General features: G+C 31.5%; 7 protein-coding genes across 7 annotated transcripts; 3 read left to right on the top strand and 4 right to left on the bottom strand.

Moving 5' to 3' along the window:
• The first annotated feature begins 203 nt into the window (after nucleotides 1–203).
• On the top strand, nucleotides 204–7466 carry BX663DRAFT_491736 (uncharacterized protein). The gene is made up of 8 exons (XM_051525115.1): nucleotides 204–534; nucleotides 638–772; nucleotides 856–1053; nucleotides 1132–2162; nucleotides 2230–6531; nucleotides 6618–6728; nucleotides 6801–6986; nucleotides 7047–7466. Exons 1-8 carry the CDS (start codon nucleotides 379–381, stop codon nucleotides 7369–7371), a joined length of 6444 nt encoding a protein of 2147 aa, XP_051387674.1. The 5' UTR covers nucleotides 204–378; the 3' UTR covers nucleotides 7372–7466.
• A 338-nt stretch (nucleotides 7467–7804) lies between these two features.
• BX663DRAFT_547384 (uncharacterized protein) lies at nucleotides 7805–8165 on the top strand (the record flags this gene model as incomplete). The annotated part of the gene is made up of 2 exons (XM_051531006.1): nucleotides 7805–8005; nucleotides 8064–8165. The coding sequence occupies 2 exons, from the start codon at nucleotides 7805–7807 to the stop codon at nucleotides 8163–8165; spliced, it is 303 nt and encodes a 100-aa protein (XP_051387675.1).
• A 2937-nt stretch (nucleotides 8166–11102) lies between these two features.
• Nucleotides 11103–11989, bottom strand: BX663DRAFT_491740 (uncharacterized protein). Its single transcript, XM_051525116.1, has 3 exons — nucleotides 11602–11989; nucleotides 11472–11534; nucleotides 11103–11393 (listed from the first exon to the last, which is right to left on the bottom strand). The coding sequence occupies exons 1-3, from the start codon at nucleotides 11918–11920 to the stop codon at nucleotides 11131–11133; spliced, it is 645 nt and encodes a 214-aa protein (XP_051387676.1). The 5' UTR covers nucleotides 11921–11989; the 3' UTR covers nucleotides 11103–11130.
• Nucleotides 11990–12386: 397 nt separating this feature from the next.
• Nucleotides 12387–13648, bottom strand: BX663DRAFT_491743 (uncharacterized protein). Its single transcript, XM_051525117.1, has 9 exons — nucleotides 13557–13648; nucleotides 13422–13444; nucleotides 13298–13358; nucleotides 13130–13178; nucleotides 13026–13048; nucleotides 12903–12959; nucleotides 12747–12838; nucleotides 12648–12687; nucleotides 12387–12584 (listed from the first exon to the last, which is right to left on the bottom strand). The coding sequence occupies exons 1-9, from the start codon at nucleotides 13607–13609 to the stop codon at nucleotides 12548–12550; spliced, it is 435 nt and encodes a 144-aa protein (XP_051387677.1). The 5' UTR covers nucleotides 13610–13648; the 3' UTR covers nucleotides 12387–12547.
• Nucleotides 13649–14238: 590 nt separating this feature from the next.
• BX663DRAFT_491744 (uncharacterized protein) lies at nucleotides 14239–14953 on the bottom strand. Its single transcript, XM_051525118.1, has one exon. The coding sequence runs from the start codon at nucleotides 14781–14783 to the stop codon at nucleotides 14628–14630; it is 156 nt and encodes a 51-aa protein (XP_051387678.1). The 5' UTR covers nucleotides 14784–14953; the 3' UTR covers nucleotides 14239–14627.
• Nucleotides 14954–15430: 477 nt separating this feature from the next.
• Nucleotides 15431–16526, top strand: BX663DRAFT_8473 (uncharacterized protein). The gene is made up of 3 exons (XM_051532335.1): nucleotides 15431–15576; nucleotides 15653–16379; nucleotides 16507–16526. The coding sequence occupies exons 1-2, from the start codon at nucleotides 15512–15514 to the stop codon at nucleotides 16221–16223; spliced, it is 636 nt and encodes a 211-aa protein (XP_051387679.1). The 5' UTR covers nucleotides 15431–15511; the 3' UTR covers nucleotides 16224–16379; nucleotides 16507–16526.
• A 248-nt stretch (nucleotides 16527–16774) lies between these two features.
• BX663DRAFT_547388 (Sodium/sulfate symporter) lies at nucleotides 16775–18896 on the bottom strand (the record flags this gene model as incomplete). Its single annotated transcript, XM_051531007.1, has 7 exons — nucleotides 16775–17224; nucleotides 17304–17456; nucleotides 17530–17801; nucleotides 17883–18065; nucleotides 18134–18498; nucleotides 18599–18725; nucleotides 18791–18896. The coding sequence occupies 7 exons, from the start codon at nucleotides 18894–18896 to the stop codon at nucleotides 16775–16777; spliced, it is 1656 nt and encodes a 551-aa protein (XP_051387680.1).
• Between the last annotated feature and the right edge of the window lie 113 nt (nucleotides 18897–19009).

A 19009-nucleotide genomic window follows, 5' to 3' on the forward strand; every position in this document is an offset into this window, starting at 1 on the left:
TTCCTTAAAAAATATAATTTTCAATTTCATGATTTAACTACTAAAGACTCCCAGCGGTCATTAATTTTTCAAATTGAAATATTTGTTTAACAGTTGTATTGTTATTGTCTGCTTATATATTTAGTACTTTTTTTTTTTTTTTCTTTTTTTATATTTTGTTTTCTCCCATTCCTTCTTCTTTTTTTCTTTTTTCTTTTTACTGTATATAAATATATATTTATATACATATTTATATACATACACATATACATATATATAGCTCAGTTTTATTTATAAATATAAGCATAAAAAAAAAAGGACGCGGTTCGTCATCAAGCTAATTTCAAGTCCAGGGATTCCATTCTTTTTATCTATTTTCTAAATATTATACATAATATAATGAGACAACTATGGCAGATCTCGAGAAGAGGTCTGTCCCTAATTATTTTGTTCCTATTTGGTATCACAATCATTAAAGGGACTTTAGCACAAACTGTACATAGAACTGGCTTTGATAAAACACCAACTACATTTTTTTATTTCAAAGATTCACCGGTAATGGTCCATTTTGCGTATATATATATATATATCTGTATATATATATATATATATAATAAACAAATAGATTATAAGCTAATTTTAATGTAATCAATACCAGATTATTCTTTGGTTCGACGCAACTTCACATACCCTTTATCGTTCAGAGGATCAAGGAAAACAATGGAATAACGTAAAGGAAATTGGACAAGATGAAGCTAATTTTATTTATCAACATCCTTATGATTCAGACAGGGTAAACATTGAAAACACTACTTGAAAGAATATATATATATATATAAATACATGTATTCACTAAACAAAAACCTATTATTCTAGGCATATATACTCGGTAAAAGTAAACGGCATTGGAAGACAACAGATAAAGGAAAAACGTGGCAAGAATTTACTACACCTGTTGAGCCAGCAGCAGTGGGTCCTCATTTATCTTTTCATGCTGAGAGGCCCAATTACATTTTATTTAGTGGCTTTAAATGTAAATTAGGTTCTTGGACTGGAGTTGATTGTCATCAAGAGGTAAATATTATATATGAATATGTATATATACACATATGGATTCTTAAATGTGTATTTGTTTTCTATTTAATTTAATAGACTTATTATACACTAAACAATTTTGAAGAAACTACCTTATTACGTACTCATACCACATCTTGTATTTGGAGTCTTTCCAGTACTAAATTTGATAATGCACCTGTAAAGGAAATTATGTGTGTCGAATCACCTAAAAAATCAGGTTTAACCAGTATTCTGAACCCAGAGGATTTCCATCTTGTTCAAACTGAGGATTTCTTTCACACGGAACAAATTGTAGACTTTAATACAGGTACTGAGATTAAAGGTGTAATTGCTGTTAGTGCAATCAATCGCTTTATTGTTGCTGTAGTCAAGCCATCACCTGAAAGACAGGATTTAATATTTTATATCTCTCAAGATGGTGAACGTTGGCATGAAGCTATCTTTCCTGAAGGCGCAAATCTTCATGAGAAATCGTTTACAATCGTCGATAGCCCCGGAGCTTCGTTGATGGTAGACGTATTAGGAGGCGGTTCAGATCAATTTGGTGCTATGTACAAGTCCAACTCAAATGGTACATTCTTTATCAAAAGCTTAGATAACACAAATAGAAATGTCATGGGCTATATTGACTTTGAACGTATTCAGGGGGTTGAAGGTATTCTAATCGCAAATGTAATTATGAACCCTAGACAAGTTGAATCTCAGGGTGTTAATAAACAAATTCGTACACGTATGAGTTTTGATGATGGAGGTAGCTGGAAAGAAATTTCAGTCGTAAAGGATATAAATGGTAATGATATGAAATGTAATGAGAGAGAATGTGCTCTTCATCTTCACTCTGTTACTACGAATCATAATGCTGGTCAAGTGAGTTCATCTGAGTCGGCCGTGGGTGTTATGATGGGTGTTGGTAATTATGGTTCTAGTTTACTTGAATATGATGAATGCGATACTTTCTTATCAACTGATTATGGGCTTACCTGGAAGATGGTACGTGAGGGTGCACATAAGTATGAGTTTGGCGATATGGGAACACTACTAGTTATGATAGATGATGAGAAAGAGACTGACCATATCTGGTGGAGTAAGAATCGTGGTGAAAGCTGGTAAGTGCTCTAATTTATTTATGAATTCTATATGACTGACTGACTCGTAATATGGATTGTATATTAGGGAAAAGCTTGATCTTGGTATTTCTATTCGCGCTAGAATGTTAACAACTGATCCAGAATCTACTTCTCGAAACTTTTTATTAATCGGTAGCTCAGTTCGTTCAGCAGAATCTAAAGTACAGGCTATTCAACTTGACTTGTCAAATGTCTTTTCTCGTCAGTGTCAACTAATTGAAAACGATGAAAAAAAGAGTGATTATGAAAAATTCGTTGCCCGTGATATCACAGATGGCCCAGACTGCTTGATGGGGCATGAACAAATATTTTATCGTCGTAAAGCAGATCGTGATTGTTATGTAGGTCGTGAATTTCAAGACCCTATAGTAGAATTAAAGGATTGCCCCTGTACACGTGCTGATTATGAATGTGATTATAATTTTATGCGTAACCCTGATGGTTCTTGTACTCGTGTTGGCCCTGATCTTATCTCTGAGGATGTATGTAAATCAAAAGACGATATTTATCCTGGCTCCAGTGGTTATCGTCTTATTCCTGGAAATACCTGTATTGTTGGTGATGGTCCTGCCTTGGACGATCCTGTTGATCGCAAATGTAGTGAAAATGTGAATGGTATTATTCCTTCTGCTGGTAAAGGCAAAACAAATGGACATAATAACATGGTTGCGCCTTCTGATGACACTATTTCCAAGTATGCTATCTACTTTGATGATGAAATTGAGCAATTCATATACTTTCGTGATTCTGAAGCTATTCTGATTCGTCTTCGAAATGGCGAATTATGGCGATCAAGTAATCAAGGTATTAAGTGGGAGCCTGTTTTAAAACAAAATGGCCCAGTTACCCATATTGTCCTGCACGAATTTGATAATCATCGCGCCTATGCATTCTTAGAAGATGGTATTCATATTACAGAAGATCAGGGTGCAAGCTGGCGAACTATTAAGATTCCTTTACCTCCAACACGCCAAATGAATAATGTATTGGATTTCCATCCTCAAGAAAAAGATTGGCTTCTCTTTGTTGGACATTCTAATCATCCTGAACCTCATTCAGAAGCATTTGTTTCTCGTGACCATGGTAAAAATTGGAATTCTCTTGATATGTATGTTGAGAAATGTATATTTGGTCGTGATTCACGATATAATATTGAGAAGGAAACTATCTTTTGCTCAGCCTATGACAATAAACAAGTTACGAATAACCTGCGATTATTGCGTACAACAGACTGGGGACGCACTAAAGAGTCTTACTTTGACAATGTGATCGAATTCTTTGTTATCGAAGATTTTATGGCTGTTGCTAGCAGTAATAAAGGTGATCTTTCATTATATGTAAGCGTTAATGGTAAGACTTTTGCTGAAGCACAGTTCCCACCTGATCAATACATAAATCGTAATACATTTACTGTATTACAATCCACAACACATTCAATCTTATTGAATATTTTTAAATCTACTGGATTTGGAAATGCTTATGGTTCACTTTATAAATCGAATGAAAATGGCACCTTTTATCATTTATCTCTTGATAATACGAATGGTGATGGCATGGGCTTTGTTGATTTTGAAAAATTTCAAAGTATAGATGGTATTATACTTGCTAATCAAGTTTGGAATACTGACGAATTAGTTGGTAACCCTGATAAAAGTAAGAAGGTTCGAACAATGATTAGTTGGGATGATGGTGGACAATGGCAACCTTTGGCCCCTCCCAAGAACTATGATTGCTCATCAAAAGAATGTTCACTCAACCTTCACAGTCGTACTGATATTCACGGACCTGGTGCTATATTTTCATCTAGTGGTGCACCTGGTCTTGCTATTGGTGTTGGTAATGTGGGCCCCTCTTTGAATGCTTACACCGAAAGCGATACGTTCTTAACCCGAGATGGAGGTCATACCTGGATCATGATCCAAGAAGGTGAACATCTATATGAATTTGGTGATCAAGGCTCTATTCTTGTCTTGATCAACGATGAAAGACCTACTAAAGAGCTCTTATATTCTTGGGACCAAGGTGAGACTTGGCATTATTATGAATTTAGTAAGGATGAAATTCGAGTAAATACCTTAACAACTGACCCAAAGTCATCTACTCTAAAATTCGTTATTATTGGTCATTCTCGTGGTATCGAAAGATCTCAAGTCGTTATTACTGTTGATTTTTCAGAAACAAATACACGCAAATGCGTTATTGATAAACACAATGATGAAAAGAGTGATTTTGAACGTTGGATTCCTAAGGATGACGATGGCGATGATGCTTGCTTACTCGGTAAGAAAACCGCTCTTTGGCGTCGTAAGAAGGATCGTGTTTGTATTGTCAATGCTCAATTCCAAGAACCCGAAGTGATTGTTGAGAATTGTGAGTGTCGTGATATTGATTTTGAATGCGAATTTGGATTTTGGCGTAATGAAAATAACGAATGCGTCTTTAAGGGCCGTCACCCTGATCGTCCTACACGTTGTGAAATTGGAAAAACGTTCAAGGGCCGCTCAGGTTACAAGAAAAACATAAGGAGCACCTGCTCAGGAGGCATTAATCTCGAAGAAGAAAAAGAATGGCCTTGTGGAGAGGCAGGCGGCATTATTTCCAGCTCAACCAAGTTTACAGATCGTGTAGTTGATTATGTCTATTTTACTGATACTGATCGTGTTGTTGTTCGTACCCTTGATGGTAAGATTTGGCTGAGTGAAAACGATGGTTATAGTTGGAAAGAGCTTTTCGCTGATAAAAAAGTGATTTCTATTTATCAAAATCCTTATTTTGATCAACGCACTTTCTTTATTACTGAGGGCACAACTCATTATGTGACAAGTGATAAGGCATCTAGTTTTGAAGAAGTTCGTACACCTATCCCTCCACTCCTCTATCTGCCTGGTTCTGTCATGAGTTTCCACAATACGGATCCTGATTATGTTATTTATATTGGTGAGAAAAATTGTGAAGGACTTAATTCTGATTGTCATTCAGAGGCCTTCTATTCAAATGATCATGGTCGTAGTTGGTCCTCTCTTGGCACATATATGCGTAATTGCATTTGGGGAAGAGAAGGTACAATTGAAGCTACACATCGCAATTCTATTTTCTGTGAGCAATACCGTGAACAATCAGGAAGTCAAATGACTCTCTTTGGTAATACTCTTCAACTGGTTTCTTCTCAAAACTACTTTCATGACAAGAGAGTTTTATTTGACGACATCGTCGGCGTCACTGTCTTTGGAAAATATATGGTTGCTGCTGTAGCCAAGAATGGTGGTGCTAATCTTCGTCTCTATGTTAGTGTAGATGGTATTACTTTTGCTGCTGCCTCATTCCCTGCCTCATTTAATATTTCACCTGAGGCATTTACAGTGATGGAATCAGCCAATTCAATGTGGATCCATGTATCGACTCATACACAAAGAGGAAGTGAGTACGGAACGATCTTTACTTCCAATTCTAATGGAACTTACTTTGTCACTTCTCTTGAAAATGCAAATCGTAATGAATTGGGTATTGTTGATTTTGAAAAGATGCAAGGTATTGAAGGTATTGCTATTGCTAATGTTGTTCGCAATCCTGGTCAAACGAATAAGGGCGATCCTAAACAATTGGTCACTCGAAAGACAGCAGATGCGGGTGGACATTGGACAAGTTTAGTCCCCCCTGAAAAGGATAGTAAGGGACAAGCTTATCGTTGTCAAGGCTCAGAATGTTCTTTACACTTACACTGTTATTCTGAACGACAAAACTCGCGTGATCTTTTCAGTTTGTCAAGTGCAGTTGGTTTGATGGTAGGTGTAGGTAATGTGGGTACTAGTCTTTCACCCTACCGCGATGGTGATATGTTTTTAACCCGAGATGCAGGTAAAACATGGACAGAAATTGAAAAGGGAACTCATCTTTGGGAATTTGCAGATCAAGGTGCACTTTTGATTCTAGTTGATAATGAACAGCCTACACATTTCGTCAAATATACTACAAATGAGGGTTTAACCTGGAATACATATGAATTTGCTAAGCGAGGAGAAAAAGTTATAATCGAAGATATAATTACTCAACCTGATGGAACTAGTCAGAAATATGTTTTGTTTGGTTTGAAGGATGGTAAATCGATTGCTTATCACATTGATTTTAGTGCATTGCATCCCACACAATGTAAACTAGACTTGGATCATCCTAATGATGATGACTTTGAATTATGGAGTCCAGAAGACACAAGAGGTGAAGCATGCTTATTCGGTAGAGAAACAAAGTATTATCGTCGTATTCAAGATCGTGATTGCTATATTGGTGAAAGAATTGTTCAACCTAGAGAAGTAGTGCGTAATTGTGCTTGTACCGAAGAAGATTATGAATGGTAAAAAGGACATGACTTAAATTATGTTTTGTTTTTGTTTTTTTTTTTTCATATATTGATCTTTGCTTTTTTTTTTTCTATTATAGTGACTTTAATTATGTTCGTGATTCAAATAACAAATGTGTTTTGGTACCTGGATTTTCACCATTAGAACCTACTTGTGATGGTACAAAAGATTTCTATTATACTCCAACTGGGTAAGTAACTACTTCAATCTTTTTTTTTTATTTTGTATATATGTTTTCTAATTTATTAAAACCTTCTTAAAGGTATCGTAAAATCGCTGCATCTACTTGTGAGGGAGGTTTAGAATTAGATAAGATTGGTGCGGAGAAAATGTGGTGCCCTGGAGCTAGTCGTCCTAGACATGGATGGATTGGATTTATTTTTGCTCCTATTATTGCTGCTGGTCTTGTCTTTGCTGCTCTCCAATATCGTAAACGTGGCAACTTTGGGTAAATTGATATATACAAATATGTAAAGCATGTAGTTAACTTTTTTTTTACAATGATTAGTCGTATTCGACTTCCTGATAATACACATCAAATGGGTTCCAACATATTATCAAATCCTATTGTTACAAAGATAGTTGCTGCTGCATTTGTTATTCCTGTAGCAATTGTTGGTATCTTTTCACGTATTCAGTTACCTCGATCATGGTCAGATCTTAACTTCTTTAGTAATTTACATATGCCATCATTTATGTCTCGAGGACGAGGTCCTGGATATACTGCACTAGGACAAGATGAACAAGCTGGTGTTCTATTAGAAGATTATGATGGTTCTGAAGAGCATTTGATTGATGATGCTGATGAATTTGATGATGCTGATGAGTTTTAAATACTAGTTACTTTATTTTATTCTATTTTTTATTTTATTTTTTTTTTGGATATTATTTAAACATGAATGTACATTTTTTTTTCTTTATAAAAAAATAAATGTATAACTTGTACAACATTGCTTAAGATGCATTCTATTTAACAGTTATAATATATTATTGATAGATATAATAATTGACAATAATATCAAGATCATGAATATATATAAATATACATACTATTGATATTAACTAGCAGCAGAATCAAGTTTTGTGCCTTTAGATTTTGCAAATACATTCCAAGCAGAACTCCTTATACAGTCCAGCTGATGGATATTGTCGATTACACAAAAAATGGTTGTTGTTTAATTGTCGAAAGACAAGATTTGATTTTGCCCGTTAATGCAGTTTCTTTTGTCGTTCCTTTTTTTTTTCAAACTTTTTGAGATCTCTACAATGACAACTACTTTTTATTTTGAAGATAGAATGGACAACCTTTTCAATGAACATGGTGAGAGAGTTTATGATCCCATGGAAGGTGTCTTAACAGAAAATATAGACCCAAACATTGTACTTGAAATAATAACTAAGCTGGCTGCAAGATTTGATCTAGCTAATAAACCTGCTGAAAAAAAGAGTGTGGTGAAAGAAGCTAAAGTAACAAAAACTTTAGACGATAAGTCTACCAAATGAGCAGTATATAACACTTATACAGACAAGCAAAGAAAGGATTTTATTTGAAAATCCCAAAGAGAAAGGAAATATCATTAAATTTTCCAAAGAACTCTTGGTGAACCCATGTACTGCGGAAAGATGATGGAATACATACAAAAAGACGGTAGAAGTGCTCTATAAAAAAAAATCAAAGAATAATAGTGGTCCAAAGATCACTTTCACTGCGAAACATGAGGACTATATTAAGAATTTGATAGATAATGATTCTGAAATCTTTGCCGATGACATTATAGAAAAATTGACTAAACATTTTAAGGCTTTTATATATCAAAGTCGCAGCCTAATCATCATTTAATGAATATTATGCAGATTATTGTCAAAAAGCCTTATTTTGAAGCCAAAATTAGAAGCTCAGTTGACAATTTGGAGACAAGATACGAATAGTTTATGAAATGGAAGGATAAAAATCTGGACTATACAGAAAATTACGTGCTTATTGATGAGGCCGGGTTTCATATAAACATGAGAAATAACTGGGCTGTGGTTAAAACTGAAAAAAAAAACAAAAGTAATCTCTCACTTGGTTATTGGAGCCATCCATTCGTCTGCAGTGCTTCATGCCGTTTTGAAAAAGCCCCCTCCTAAACCTAAATTAGACACACAATATTGCCAAAAAAAGAAGAGAAAGGGTAACAGTGGAAAGAAAAGTGGGTGTAGCTGAGACGACTAACGATGATGAAGGAACTCAGGAGGATAACACCAGTGTAGTTGATGTAAAGCCAGTTCCAAAAGGTACAACAACTGCTCATTTTATTAAACTTGTCAATGAGCTTGTCATGAGCTGATGTATAACGCCAAGTTTCTTGATTAAACAAGCAGATCAATGAATTCTATCTAGATTCCCCTGAAAAACTCTCTTGATCCACTCCATCAAATAATATTAAAACTTCTAACACTTCATTATCTTTAACATATCTTATTCGGTCGTAACTAACATTTTTTCTTATTCACATCTTATCTGAGACCTCTTTAACAATTCTTATAAATACCCATCAATTTAAATTCATAAATAAAATCATTGACTTTAGAACTATTGCTTGCTCTCCTTGACGTTTTTTTTTTTTTTTTTTTTTTTTTTTTTTTTTTTTTTGTCTTTTTATTATTTTTATTTAATATTTTACAAGTAATATCACAATTGAATAACTATGTCTAGTCTTCAGGGCTACTAGATCGCATATTTATAATATATGTTATTGTAATTCAAAGTCTGAAATAGAGTATATATGAGTTATAGTTGAATGTTGTACTTTGTTTGTTAAAACAGAAACAATGGAATGCATAATAGCTTATGCATATTGAAGTATTAGAAATGAAGCTACATAGAGTGGAAACATCAACTAGAATCTATTCCAAATCCTCTTTTTCCCTTCTTTTCAGGCTCAAAAGCAGAGAATAGTTATTGTTTATTAATTGTTGAAGTGTGTGTGTGTGTGTGTGTATTTTTTTTTAACTTTAATTTTATCATTTTTTTAACGCTATTTTCTTGATTGTTAAATATGATTATACTATATCTAGATGTATATAATATATACATGTATATATTATCTGATGACGCAATAACGTTTACGTATGTTTGTTTATTTATTCAAATGGAATGTTATCCCTTTTTTTTTACTTTCTTTTTTTTTATTTCCTTTCCTTTATCCTTTTTTTTATATATGTATTAATATATAAACACTTTTTATTATTTCTCTTTTTTTTTTTTTACACATCTTTCTCAAGATGCGTTCTCTCTTTCTTGCTGATATGGGCAGACTCAACTGTTACGGTGAAAGAAGACTTGCAAGGACTTCTTGGTTTGTGATAGCTTTTGCTTTTTATGTCACTGATTTGTATAAGTACTATATGTACGGATATTTATCGGTTCCACCTTGAGAAAGTTATTATTTCTCTAGACAACTGGACAAATGCTTTTATCGCTGGCATCCACCATTAATTTTATTAATGGGATTGAAGGATTTAGTGAACAATAAGTGTATCTTTGTCGCACCATTGATCCCTTGGTTATAACTGTAAGCTAGGGCACTATAACTTCTAAATCCTTCTAAGATAAAAGACGGACAAAACCACCCTCTATTCTTTTCTTTTTTTTTCTTTTTTTTTCTTTTCTTTTCTTTTCTTTTCTTTCCTTCTTTCCTTCTTTCCTTCTTTCTTTCCTTCTTTCTTTCCTTCTTTCTTTCCTTCTTTCTTTAAGGCTGGTTAAACTTGTTGTAACAGTGCCATGAACAAGGTTTAACATTTTAAGGCCGACTTATATACAAGGGCGCTTACCAATGTAGTATTTCTTTTTTGAAAGAAAAAGAAAAAACCTTGTCCTGTAACATGTTATATAGTCTGGATGCTCAATGCTACCTCGCCACGTCAACCGGTGCGTCTTTTGATAGGCTTCTGCTAAATGTCCCAGTAGAATAGCAGGGTATGAGGTAGTTGTAAACATGCTTGGGGTCTGGTCCCAACATAGTTTAGGAGTCCTTACTTATGAAGCTTATGTGTTTACTGGTTGGCATAAGTGAAGTTTGTAAGCCATTTGGCGCAACATATTGAGAAAACCTTCTTAAAAAAAAGAAAGGTCTGTTAACTTGCTTAATAGTCTTTCTTTTTTTTTTTTGAGGTTAGATTAATGCTTATACCTTCTCGTGGTTAACCTTGTTAGTAGTAAAGTATCCTTTTCTTTTATATATGAAGAGTTACTTTATGAACCAAAATAAGCATCTTTTTCTTTCTTTACTATTTAATTTTGAAATAAAAATAAACATATTATACTCTATTCCTTGTCTCTAATAGCTATTTTATTATAAACATCAAAGTAATGTTTTAAAGAGCTAAATGTTTTTCTTTTCTCTCTTTTTATTTATTTATTTATTTATTTTTTTGCAACAAAATAAGATACACTATCTTTAGATGCAGTCAATAAAAAGGGAAAACAATAACAGCAACAAGGCTTGTAAATATGTATTTCAATATTAAATAAAGAGGATAAGAAAGGATACTTTTATACAAAAAAAAAAAAAAAAAAAAAAGGAGGGGGTAGTGGTGGTGGGTATAGATTATTGTAAATCAAGCAAAATAACAATAAACATAGCAATCAGTACAGCTAAAATACATGTGGATCCAAATAGGACAGCGCCTCTACTTGCAGGAAATTGACCTTTTGTCATTGCTATTTGCGTATGAAAGTATCTTGCATTGGCAAAATAAAGGAAAACGATACTAAATATAACAAAGGCAGCCCCTAATGATTTACCTACTTTAGCATGAGTGACTTGATTTGAATCACCGGTCGGGGTTAAATGATAAAGTTGAGTAATAGCTAAATGTTAAGAGATAATGATATAAACATATTATTATTAACATTCAACTTTTTGTGTGTGTGTGTATGTGTGTTTACCAACTCCAACCGTAATGAGCGATAGAGAAGTTCTTAACCATGCTAGAAATGTTCTTTCATTGGCTATAATACACAAAAAATAAGATAAATAAAAAAAGATGGATTACTCTATTTGAATATACAAATATACCTAAATGATCTCTAGCAGTTGCAGCTTTATTTTCCAACATAAATGACGTAGAAAATCGAGTATAAATTTTCCCTATAAAATGATAAGGTGATTTTATTGATCCGTCCTTTCTTTGATCTTCTTGTTTTTTGAATTGTTGTCTCATCGTTTCTTTTTCCTCCCGAGTTTTTGTTCGAACTAAAAAAGGCGGTTGTAATTGCGACATTGTTCGACGTAATTCTTCTTCATGATCTGAATCATTATCATCACTACTACTTGATTCTTCTTCTAAATTATTTGGTTTTTTTGGTTGTGGTGCTACTGCTTCAGGCTTATTCATCAAAAATGAAATAAAATGAAATAAAGTGAAATAAAATAAAATAGAGTGAGTATATGGAATAGTTTTCTCGACGTCTTTTAACCGAAAAAAATAAAAAAATAACGTCACCTTGCATCATTTTTGCCCACGCTTAACGTAAGCAAGAAAAAATAATTTTGTTTCAAAAAAAGGAAAAAAAAAAAAAAAAAAAAAAGACTCTCAAGAAATAAAGTAGAGATTAATACAAAAGACTCCTCAATTAGTGTTAAATTAATCTTGTAGCCTATTTCGTTATAATATTTCCTTTCGCTTCATTAAGAATAATATAGATACCATCATCACGTACAAGACCTTTCTGACTTTATGAGAATTTTTTTTTTTTTTTTTTTTGATAAAGTGACTCGTAAAGAACAGAAACTACTAGTTGTTATAGTACTTTAAGATGATAATAAAAAAAAAAAAAAAAAAAAAAAACACCCCTTATCGGATATAAATGACTACCAATTGTTATTTAACATAAACAAGCTACAGGAAGTGAAATAGACAAGTTTGTTGCGTATTATCGATTTGTTTGTATTCATCTAAATTTAGAATAATATACTGACTACAGTTTCTATACATATTATCTTTATTATTCCATATCATTATTTATACAACATTATCAACTCCAGTGCCTCCAAGGATTCTAATAAATAAAAAAAAAATATAAATATCCAATCGACACTTGTTTCTATCTAAATGAACTTACTTTGAACTAGCAAATGCTTGTCCAGTAAAAGCAGCAATTCCTATATAAATAAATAAATATGTATTATACACAAATAAATAGATCAAATAAACGAATTACCGTAGAAGATAGATGCAAGTAAGAGTGAAACACCACAGGCGATAAGAGGCCCAACACTAACCAAGTTAGAAAGAAACATAACTACAGCAAACCTATTGAAACACACGAGATGAATACTTTGAATGATACTTTTTTTAAAGATGAATCATCATTTACACTAAATATAAAATAGCACGGAAATAGCAATTTTCAAAATAAGCAATAAAGCTATCACTATAATAATTCAAGAAGAATTAGTTATGTTATCAACTACAAATAATTAGAATTCATGTATTTTACAATTTAGGACTTGTTGGGCAAAACTAAAAATGGGGGTGGGGGTAGAAATCACTTTATCTTTAGTTTTAAATGTCACGTTCAGATTCTTTTTCTTTTTTTCTTACCTTTAAACATAATGGAACTTCTACAAATACAAGAATAAAAGCGATAATCCTATCAAACGTAGTAAAATATATATATATATATATATAAAAGGGACTCTTTAAAAAAAAAAGATACAAACACCCTTTTTTTTTTTTTTTTTTTTTTTTTTTTTTTTTTTTGTTCTTTACCATCCAACAATACTAAAAATCCAGTGTCCAAGAAAACCAACAATACCCAATACAATTAATACTAGAGATAAAAAAAAAACTCTCGATTAATTTCCTTCTTTTTTACTACTATTATAACACTTACAAATGATTGATATTATACCAAGCCTATTGAACCAAAAAAAAACAATAAAATATCAATAAAATATCAAAAAATCAAAAAAAAATCAAAACGAATATTTCTTTTTTCATGTATAATCGTAATAAGAATCTAACTTACCATTGTCCATAAAGAGAGCAATTCTTTGATTTAACTTCGTCGAAAAGACCCATTTTATAATAACAAGTTGATAGATAAAAAGGAAAACAAAACAAAAACAAAAAAAAGTTTACATAAACATCCGAATTTATTTTCTCAGCAGATGCTATATTTCAAACATCAAAGAACAATAAGTAAACTTTATAGCTCCGATAATGCAGTCTATGTTATTGGATAATATATTTTATTTATAGCAATTTCTTTGTTATAATAGCTTATGAAGCCAAGAAAAAAATGATTCTTATTCAACGTGAAGCAGTGTATTTAAATCGAATGATCCAAGGACAAGTCTTTACAATTCCAATACAAAAAAAAATGAAAGAAACGGAAAGAATTAGCATGCTTTATTTCTTTACAATAATTAGTATAATTCAATTGTTTCCAGCGTAGGTTAAATTAAGTTGTGTACAGTTATGTTGTGGAGAAGAGAAGGAAAGGTTTAGTTTGAGACATTATATTTTTAGAGCTGTGATTCTACAAAAAGCCTATTATAACAAGAAACCTTTCATTCATTGTTATCCTATCTACTTGTTCATCTTGAGTTTCAGATAGTGTAATCATAAAGACTTTCTAAGCCACGTTATATTTCCTCCTTTATTCATATTTTATATTTTATATTTTTATCTTTTTATTTTTATTTTTATTTTTTTTTTATTTTTTACCTTGTTGTTGATAGAAGAAATGCCAATAATACGACAAATCGTTCTTTATATGAATCATCTTGTCTTTTAAAAGGATATGTTTAAAAGAAGAAGAAGAAAAGCTGTTTGCTGTTATTATTATAATAGAGTACGCCTTTCATGAACCAAAAAAATATAGCATTATAATAGAATGAACACTAAATAAATCCTTTATTTTATGACTCAAGTTGAAAATGAGTTAAATGGAAAGACGGATAACTATTCTAAATAATAGAAACAGGTCAAGTTTTAGTTAGTAGACATGATTAGTTTCATTTGTATGTATACAGAACTCTGAAGCATAGTATACTATTTTATCAATAAATAAATAAAGAATTGATAAAATAAGATATTAGCATACATTTAACTTGCAGATCAAAACATACAGAATAAGTTCAACTGTTATATAAATGCATACCTGTATACATGTAAATATGTGTATATTTGAATACATGCTTTTATTTATTGATAAATGATATATTCGTATTTCCAGATAGATTATTGACATGCATCTATAATGTGTTTATTTATCATGCAATAGGTTCTATTTTCAGACAAACTATACTATGAATCATTATATTGTATTTCTTTAATCCAGGGGAAGTAGTCTCTTGTGACTAGAGCATATCTTCATGATTAACATTGGACAATTAACTCCTTCTATTTTCTATATTTAGCTCTTTTTTTTTTTTTTTTTTTTTTTCTTCTTACATCTAAAGGGGTGGGCTTATGTCTTATTAACTCCTTGTTGACCTGCTGCTGGCTCGGACGAAGGATGTAGTAGTAACTTGTACTCATCGGGGCTATTAATTTTTATAACAAATAAAATATTTTCCTTTTCCTCTTCCTTTTCTTTTTTTTTTTTTTTTTTTTTTTTTTTTTTTTTTTGTTGTTGTTGTTTAAATTAATATGTCTTCTGATAAACCTCAAACTGTAACTATTCCCAATATTACTATTACTACTGATACATCAGTAAATAGTAGTGATACCGATATCACTTCAGAATCTAAGCCAAGATTAATACAACCTCAAGTAAGCATCATTCTTTCTATTTCTCACGCGTTTATATACTAATTTAAATAAATAAAGGTCGTTGTTAATCTAGATGATGATGATGATGATGAGGGAAATTCAATAAAAACAGTCAATACTATAAAAGATTCTATTCATAATGATAAACAAACTATCGTTATTACAGACAGTCCTGTTATTACTAATGCAGCTGACAGTACTATAATGACTACGACATCTACAACGACTACTAATACAATTAACTATAATTCAACAGATAACGAAATTTGGTAATAATTGGCAAAAAAATAAATAAAATAAATAAAAAGATGTATTACAATAATATAACTAATATTCAAGTAATAGGAGTACGATTGCACAACAGCAAGATGCTTCTTTACAAGTTTTACAACATTCAATTCAAATGAACGAATTAAATAACGAAGACCAAACAAAAAATAATACTATTGCTCAATCCATTAATTCAACTAAAATACAGTCACCAAGTCAAATTGGAAAGACAATGACAAATGGAAAAGAAGAAAAACCTCGTGTAGGTTCAGAGGAGTGGCATAGATTACGTCGTGAAAATCATAAACAAGTAGAGCGTAGAAGAAGAGAAACGATTAATGATGGTATTAATGAGATTGCACGAATAGTACCTGGATGCGAAAAGAATAAGGGCTCTATTCTTCAACGTGCAGCAGCATATATTCGACAATTAAAAGAATCTGAGGCTTCCACTTTAGAGAAATGGACACTTGAAAAATTATTAACAGATCAAGCTATAAATGAATTAAATAGACAAGTAGAGGTATTAAAAGCAGAATTGGATCGAGTTCGTACAGAGAATACATATTTAAAAAGAGAATTAGAAAATAGTCAGCAACAATCTCCAGATCCTAAGCGACAAAAGGTAGTGGAGTCTAATGAATGATAGCCTACAATGTATTCTCATATTTTAAGTTACCCTTACTACCATTTTAATAATGACATGCTAAAAGCAGGATTTAATAAAAAAACAAACCCCCCAATTGTATAATAGGTATTTTGTTCGGTTCTTGAAAAAAAAAATAAGCAAATTTGTATGTGTGTATGTGGGTAGATTAAAAGTAGCTCATTCATGCTTGTTATATGTATTGAATAGAACTACATAAAGTGTATTTTATATTTTCCTACAAAACGCTATTATGTATTAACCTTTTTTTTTTTTGGTCAAGTATATATCTAAGATACATAAATTAGAGAAATAAAGAAAAAAAAAACAAGCTACTATCATGAATACTCCATCATATACACAAAGAATAGCTTTTAATCCTTTTCTTTTAATGAATATATCAATCAAAACCAGTGTCTCAATTATTTGATAGTCTATTCATATATGTATAATCAGCACAAATTTTAGTAAATGAACAATAAAAAGAGGGAATATATAACGTATTAACAATAGTCTTTTTTTTTTTCTTAAAAAAAAAAGGATGGGGTGCTTCATTTCCATCCCAAAAATGTCCACCAAGAATAACCAATTGTAAAATAAATAAATAAATAGAAAATAGCCATCTGAAATCCTACCATAAACCATCTTCCACGAGAAACATAACCCAGTGCATAATACATGGCAGACATACCCGTAGAGTAATTAGTCATACAGCCACCTAGACTACTAAAGTAGGCAATAAAGGCGGTCAATAAGACCGGGTTTGCACCTAAAGTATAACCAGCATCAAAAAATGTAGAAACAAAGGCCACTGTATGTGCACTAAGTGAGGAAAATAAAAAGGTAGTTAAAAAATAGGCAATTGTCAGGATAGGTAAAGATGGCAAGTTAAACTGTTGAATAACGTATGAAATCTTATGGCCTAAAAAAGATGAAGCTCCTGCTTCAGAAAGATGTTGAGCTATGGTCACAAAGCCTCCCAACCAGAATAATGTATCCCACTATGCATATATATATATATATATAGAAAAAGAAAATAAGTTTATATAATACATATATACTATGTATATACTTTTTTACTGCTTTTATATTGCTAGATACATCGTCCCATGAAATGGTTCCCATATATAAAAGAGCTACAATACCAATTAAAGCAACCAAAGTAGGTTCTAAATGTGTTATATTTGAAGTAATCCAACAACAAAGGCATCCTAATAATGTAAAGCAAAGTTGCTATATTATTGTTATTATTTTATGAAATTCAAACGCTTTTCTTTTTCCTTTTTTTTTTTTTGGTTATTATTACCCATTCTTTTACTGACATAGGTCCCATTTTATTTAACTCCATTTTAGCATGCAGAACAACGTTATTATCCCTTCTCTTCCTCCTACTTGCATCTTTCCCCACATTTGGCGTACCTTTATTGAACCCCAAACTCCAGCGAATTAAAATGGGAACAAAAGCAGCACAAATTAAACCTGGAATAATACTTCCTTGCAACCAAACCATAAATCCAAAATGGATGTTTGGAAATAATTGATTTGCTTTAGCTATAACAATTGGATTTGATGCCATACCTATATCATTTTTTGATTAATAATAATAAAACGATGCACATATGCAGGAAAAAAAAAAGAAAAGAAAGAAGGGAAAATTACCTGTGAGATACATGGAAGCAGATAGTAAATTAGCATGATTTCCAACAAGAATTAAAAAACTGCCAACTTCAGGATTATGATCTGGTGTAGACTCTAAAGTAGTTGCAATTGACTGCACAACAGGTAGAACGATACCTCCTCCACGAGCAGTATTGCTTGGTACAAATGGTGCAAGGATTAATTCTATAATAACAATCATAATATAAATATTTATGCACATATATACATGTGTATTATATTAAAACTTTTACCCGAAAAAACAATTGCATATGCAAGACCCAAATCATGTTTACCAAAGGATTTGATCATTATTAACGATAATCTTTGACCCAGTTTTGTTACTTCTATCGCTTTTCCAAGATGAAAGGCGGTAAAGATAAGCCAAACAATAGGACTAGAGAAACCTTCAAGTGACAATTCAAAAGAATCTCTCCCTGCTTCACATTGAAAAACTTCACCCGTAAGAGGATTTATTTCACCGCATAATCGACATTCAGTTAAAGTCCCGGTCAAATGGTCAACACATTCAAATGATTGTGTTACTGCTAGTAAAGTCAAACCTGTTAAAACTAACATCGATATTTCTACATTTGTAGTTATTAAAGCGCATATGCAACTATTCAATATATATATATATAAATACATATATATTGAATAAATATTTATTAAAAAAAAGGTGATATTTATATAGTTTGTTTTTTTTAAAATATATATACCTTATAAATACAGCTAGCAAATGAATAGCAGTAACTGTAAGTTCTTCATCAGGTGTGACACCAAACCAAATAATTGTGCCCAATATAATGGATGGTAAAAGAGATATTAAGTTTTTAAATTTTGTTTCTATTATAAAGATTAATAATTTTAATTTAACTTTTCCCCATAATGCCAATTTTAATTATATTCACCTTTTTTCAATGAATCAGTCGTTGATAATAACGAAGCTGTTTCGCTTGAAACTAATGTATTCTGCGATACAACATCGACATCAATTGCTTGATAATTAACTACCATATAGAATATAAATGTGAAAGAAAAAAAATATATTGAAAAAAAAGAAGAAGAAGAAGAAGAAGGATTTTATTTCTTGACAAATAAATATTTTATGTGTATATGATTAATATATA

Source organism: Cokeromyces recurvatus (genome assembly GCF_025118155.1).
Source record: "Cokeromyces recurvatus strain NRRL 2243 chromosome Unknown BX663scaffold_1, whole genome shotgun sequence".
Lineage (NCBI taxonomy): Eukaryota > Fungi > Mucoromycota > Mucoromycetes > Mucorales > Mucoraceae > Cokeromyces > Cokeromyces recurvatus.

Excerpts from the sequence above, each read along its gene's own strand:
- BX663DRAFT_491736 (XM_051525115.1), top strand. The coding sequence starts at position 379 with ATGAGACAACTATGGCAGATCTCGAGAAGAGGTCTGTCCCTAATTATT. Across the intron at positions 773-855 it reads ATCCTTATGATTCAGACAGG|GCATATATACTCGGTAAAAG; the intron begins GTAAACATTGAA and ends CTATTATTCTAG. Across the intron at positions 6,729-6,800 it reads TTCTATTATACTCCAACTGG|GTATCGTAAAATCGCTGCAT; the intron begins GTAAGTAACTAC and ends ACCTTCTTAAAG.
- BX663DRAFT_491740 (XM_051525116.1), bottom strand. The coding sequence starts at position 11,920 with ATGAATAAGCCTGAAGCAGTAGCACCACAACCAAAAAAACCAAATAAT. Across the intron at positions 11,535-11,601 it reads AACTGCTAGAGATCATTTAG|CCAATGAAAGAACATTTCTA; the intron begins GTATATTTGTAT and ends TGTGTATTATAG. Across the intron at positions 11,394-11,471 it reads GCTCATTACGGTTGGAGTTG|CTATTACTCAACTTTATCAT; the intron begins GTAAACACACAT and ends CTTAACATTTAG.
- BX663DRAFT_491743 (XM_051525117.1), bottom strand. The coding sequence starts at position 13,609 with ATGGGTCTTTTCGACGAAGTTAAATCAAAGAATTGCTCTCTTTATGGA. Across the intron at positions 13,359-13,421 it reads TGGTATAATATCAATCATTT|TATTAATTGTATTGGGTATT; the intron begins GTAAGTGTTATA and ends TTTTATCTCTAG. Across the intron at positions 13,049-13,129 it reads AAGTTCCATTATGTTTAAAG|TTTTGCCCAACAAGTCCTAA; the intron begins GTAAGAAAAAAA and ends CCCCATTTTTAG.
- BX663DRAFT_491744 (XM_051525118.1), bottom strand. The coding sequence starts at position 14,783 with ATGTCAATAATCTATCTGGAAATACGAATATATCATTTATCAATAAAT.
- BX663DRAFT_8473 (XM_051532335.1), top strand. The coding sequence starts at position 15,512 with ATGACTACGACATCTACAACGACTACTAATACAATTAACTATAATTCA. Across the intron at positions 15,577-15,652 it reads TCAACAGATAACGAAATTTG|GAGTACGATTGCACAACAGC; the intron begins GTAATAATTGGC and ends TTCAAGTAATAG.